General features: G+C 42.0%; 1 protein-coding gene across 1 annotated transcript; it reads right to left on the bottom strand.

Moving 5' to 3' along the window:
• Positions 1-2,733: 2,733 nt before the first annotated feature.
• On the bottom strand, positions 2,734-3,308 carry LOC123042091 (integumentary mucin A.1). The gene has a single exon (XM_044464613.1). It carries the CDS (start codon positions 3,222-3,224, stop codon positions 2,901-2,903), a length of 324 nt encoding a protein of 107 aa, XP_044320548.1. The 5' UTR covers positions 3,225-3,308; the 3' UTR covers positions 2,734-2,900.
• Positions 3,309-4,119: the final 811 nt, after the last annotated feature.

The following is a 4,119-nucleotide window of genomic DNA, read 5'->3' as shown; positions in this document are numbered from 1 at the left end:
AGAGAAGATAACCCGGTGTCCCTGTGTAAAATCCCACATACTTTACATCCAAAAACAAGGTGTCACACACTATACTATACACAAAATTACCAAGAAAACAATTTTGCACCTGGTGTCCTGTGCACCCAGTAGGCTGAATGTGGATTCGCCCCTGGTTTGGACCATCCCATACTCAATAACCATACTGTAAAAAAATCATAGATTTATGACTAATTCAACGACTCTCATTACTTTTTTTTTCTTCATTAATGGGCATATTTCTTGTAGTTTCAAAATTGTGATGACATTGACAAAGTATGATGGTGAGGAACATGAAAGTGCAGTGAAAAGAAACACGGATACCATGACACAAATGAAGGCACACGAGCCTGAGCGAAATGCTGATATATGCTTTGCTTGGTCTGTGCTATCTTGTCTAAAACCACAAGATGTTTTGGGTGCTCATGTGATATTGTGTACTAGATCTTTTTATTTTTCTTTGTTTTCTTTATTTTACTATAATCCAACTAAAGATGTATTCTTCTAAGAGTGTATATCAAGAAAACATTGTTTTCATATTGTAGGTAATCCAAAATATTTCTCTTCAAAAAGTTGTGTTTGTAACACCAAGGACTTGTTTGATACCCACCTAGGTCTCCTAAGGGCACTTCTCACTAAAATGGATTAAGCACTTGCTTGTACTTAGAAGTTGACTTATGCCACTCTAAATTATTTCGAGCTCGACCATTCCTTGCCTCCTTCACTGAAGCTTTGAAAAATAAGAAACTGTCATTGGAAAATAAAATTTGTGAAATATTAGGGCTTCTATGAGCAATCTTGAGTAGGGTTAGGGCGGGCTGCATAACCTGCCTATTCATGATACAACATATCACATATGTCACCAAAATGAAAAGAAATGGGCTTAGGGGATCGATGTGCCCGAGTCCTTGAGAAGGCCTGGCAAAATCTAAATTTACAAGACACAGAATACCATATTTATTTCACACAACTCATTACCTTCGATGTCCAATGGTAATCAAACCCATATTTCAGTAGAGCACCTTCCAAGAAGGACCAGTTTATGCAGTCGTATGCTTTAGCTAAATCCAGTTTGTAAGCACAATGTGTGCCCTGCTGCTGTCTACTTTGCTGGAGTCTGCATAAGAATTCAAATTTGATGATTGCGTTATCAGTGATAAGCCTACTAATAATAAATACACTTTGGGCTTCATATCGGAACCACCTTGTACATAACGTTATAAAGGCTTGTAGGACAAAAGTATTTCAGTTTCTCCGATGATTTTTCTTTTGGTATTAGGACAATAACTATGTTGTTGACACCATCTGGCATTATCCTAGTCCGGAAGAACTCTTTAACTACCTTGATGACATCAAGCTTTGACAGTCCAGGTCCTTTGGAGAAACCACACCGAAACACCGTCATTGCCGCGACCTTTGACTACATACAATTTTGAAACAAGACATTAGTTTAGATAACATATTGACTAGCTTGCTTTAATAAAACAATGAATGATAGGATATGCGAGAGGAAAAAGAAAAACAAGTGAATATATATGAATTACTTTAAGATCAAACAACGTATGTCATTTTGTGGGGAAATTTCTGACATGTCCGCAACATACAAAATTTCCTTTCCATTCACTTCTCTGTAGAAAAAATCCATTTCATTTTACTAAGTTGAACTCAGACCAAAAGATTTTTAGTGTTTTTATAGGTAAACTATAAAGAAATGATTTTGTTCTATTACCCATTTGGTACATTCAAACGCTGAAAAACTTTCATAGCAAAAACTCACATGAAACTACAAAATTATGTAATATTCTGTTGTCATGTGTGCCCTTTTATGTAAACTAACTACTCTGTGGTAGTATGCTTAGTTTTAAGTCACCAATCCTATATACTCCCTCCGTCTAGGTGAGTAAGTCATCTTAGGTTGTGCACCGTGACCAAGGAGGAGGGGAAAACGAGAGACATTCACCATAGTACCTAAGAGAGTCATCCACACTAACTTATTTATCTCAACATACAAGCATGTCACCTCACCATAGAACTATAAACGAGATAAGGCCCGCCTCAACCTCAACATGCAATCATTTATGGAAAAAGACCCACCAGTGCATTCAATCATGCATGGGAAAGTGTTTTTCATTCGATTATTCTACTCATATTCAATTAATATTGTTACAACTATATATAAATATAATGATCATATGTATTTTTATTTTTTGTTGTGTTATCAACCAGTTCCCGACGCGGGGTATTCTCTAGTTAAATATCAAAAAAAATGTGGTACACTATGAAAACCCAAGCAAAATAATGCCCCCAGTCAAGACAGGACTCGACAACGCAATACACATTTAAAATACAAACGATTCAACGTTGCGACAACTCAGATAAATATGCTGCATGTCATGGCGCGAAACTTGCCACAGTAGTTCTTTTAACAGAACAACTCTGGAAAAGGGGCTTTGTGATTAGAGTTCGAGTCAAAAAAAGAAAATAGATTAGAGTGGTGAAGTAGTAGTATGTAGATCGGAACTGATGTGCGAACGACACAGCCTTGCACGACAGCAGGACGATGCCCGATCCAGCCGTCGACTTCACTTTACTAATATGCGTAGACGGACTGATATAGGCTGTCGTTCACACATCGTCTGAACATCATCGTGTGCATAGCAGCACTATGTAGATGCTGCAACCTGTTCATGTGTCTATCGAAGAAGGCGCCCACGCTGACAAAGTAGTATTTATTACGTCCATGATACATGTAGCACATCAAGGAACGAAAAATACAAGAAAATGAACTGGAGATAAATACAGACGCTCATCAAGGAAGGAACATGGACATGAGCGCAACGCCGATGTTTGTCCCTTCGGACAGTGCGTACAGGTAGAGATAATCAAGGGTGAGCAGGGGTCGCCGGAAGCGCCACCACCGGGCCGGTAATTGTACTGGTACCGGTAATGGTTCCCACCAGCGGGAGCGTCGGGAGTGTGGGGAGCGTCGGGAGCGTCGGGAGTGTGGGGAGCGTCGGGGCCGTGGGGAGCGTCGGGAGCGTCGGGGCCGTGGGGAGCGTCACAGCTGGCAAGTCCGGCAACCCCATCGCCTTGGACTCGCCGACGCCGGCACCGTGTGTCGCTGCAACCTTCTCGTTCAGTTCCCTCCCGTCGCAGGACGCGAGCACCGCCAGTAGCAGGAGCGCGGCGGCGAGACACTTTGCCATTGCTAACTTGGGGGCTCTGGTAATTCTACTGAGGAGTATAGCTTGTGTGGCTGTGTTCGAGTGAGGTTAGGCTTAGCATTGTGTACGCTGCCTCTTATAGGCGAGCTGCACGGGGTGGCAGGGTGGCCGTGCGTCGTCCGCTCAGGAGAGGAGAGGATAGAATAGGTAGAGTGCGACATGCAAAATTGCTGGCCCGTCCTTCTCTCAGGTCACGGGCGGCAGAGAGGCATTCAGGTATGGCGGCATGTCAACGTCGGTGGATTGGAATGGGGCGGATGGAATTATTGTCCGCGAATCCGTCGAGCCTCTTTTCATCGCAGTCGAGAAGGCCAACTAGTTAGTCGAGGTGAGTCAATTGGTTTACTGTTCTTCGGTAGATTAGATATTTCTTTTCCCGATCAAGGATGGGAAATGCGAGCTGCTCAATACAGATGCAAGATCTAGTTTTTCCCTTCCAATTTTGTGCGATGATTTTAGGATCTTTGTTATCCCCCAAGTGGTGGTGAAGAGAGCCTCTGACTGGTACGTTTCGTTCCATCTTTGTCCATTTCTGACAAGTACTCTGCACTCCATTTAAGACTTGGTTTACCTGCCGAGAAGGGCATCCACAGCGTGCCAAATACCAAATTGACTATGTAAATTATGCTTGCCATGGGTGTCAAATTTACGATCTTTCATAAGCTTATGTGGTGCCAAATTGTTCTCACAAGTAGGACCTTGTGCACATTGATTATACATATAAACAATCTTTTCATATTCATTTACGTATGGCGCGAGAAGAAAGAGGTTAGAGGGGTGCATCCAGATGGAGTATCTTTTTTAGAGTGCAAAACTTGTATATTGCTGTTACAATCATAATGCTGTTACAATCAGCCAAAGCTAGCTCAACAGCATC

This window comes from Triticum aestivum, chromosome 2B, assembly GCF_018294505.1.
Source record: "Triticum aestivum cultivar Chinese Spring chromosome 2B, IWGSC CS RefSeq v2.1, whole genome shotgun sequence".
In the NCBI taxonomy this organism is placed as follows: Eukaryota; Viridiplantae; Streptophyta; class Magnoliopsida; order Poales; family Poaceae; genus Triticum; species Triticum aestivum.
This window is presented reverse-complemented; position numbering and strand designations above follow the sequence as displayed.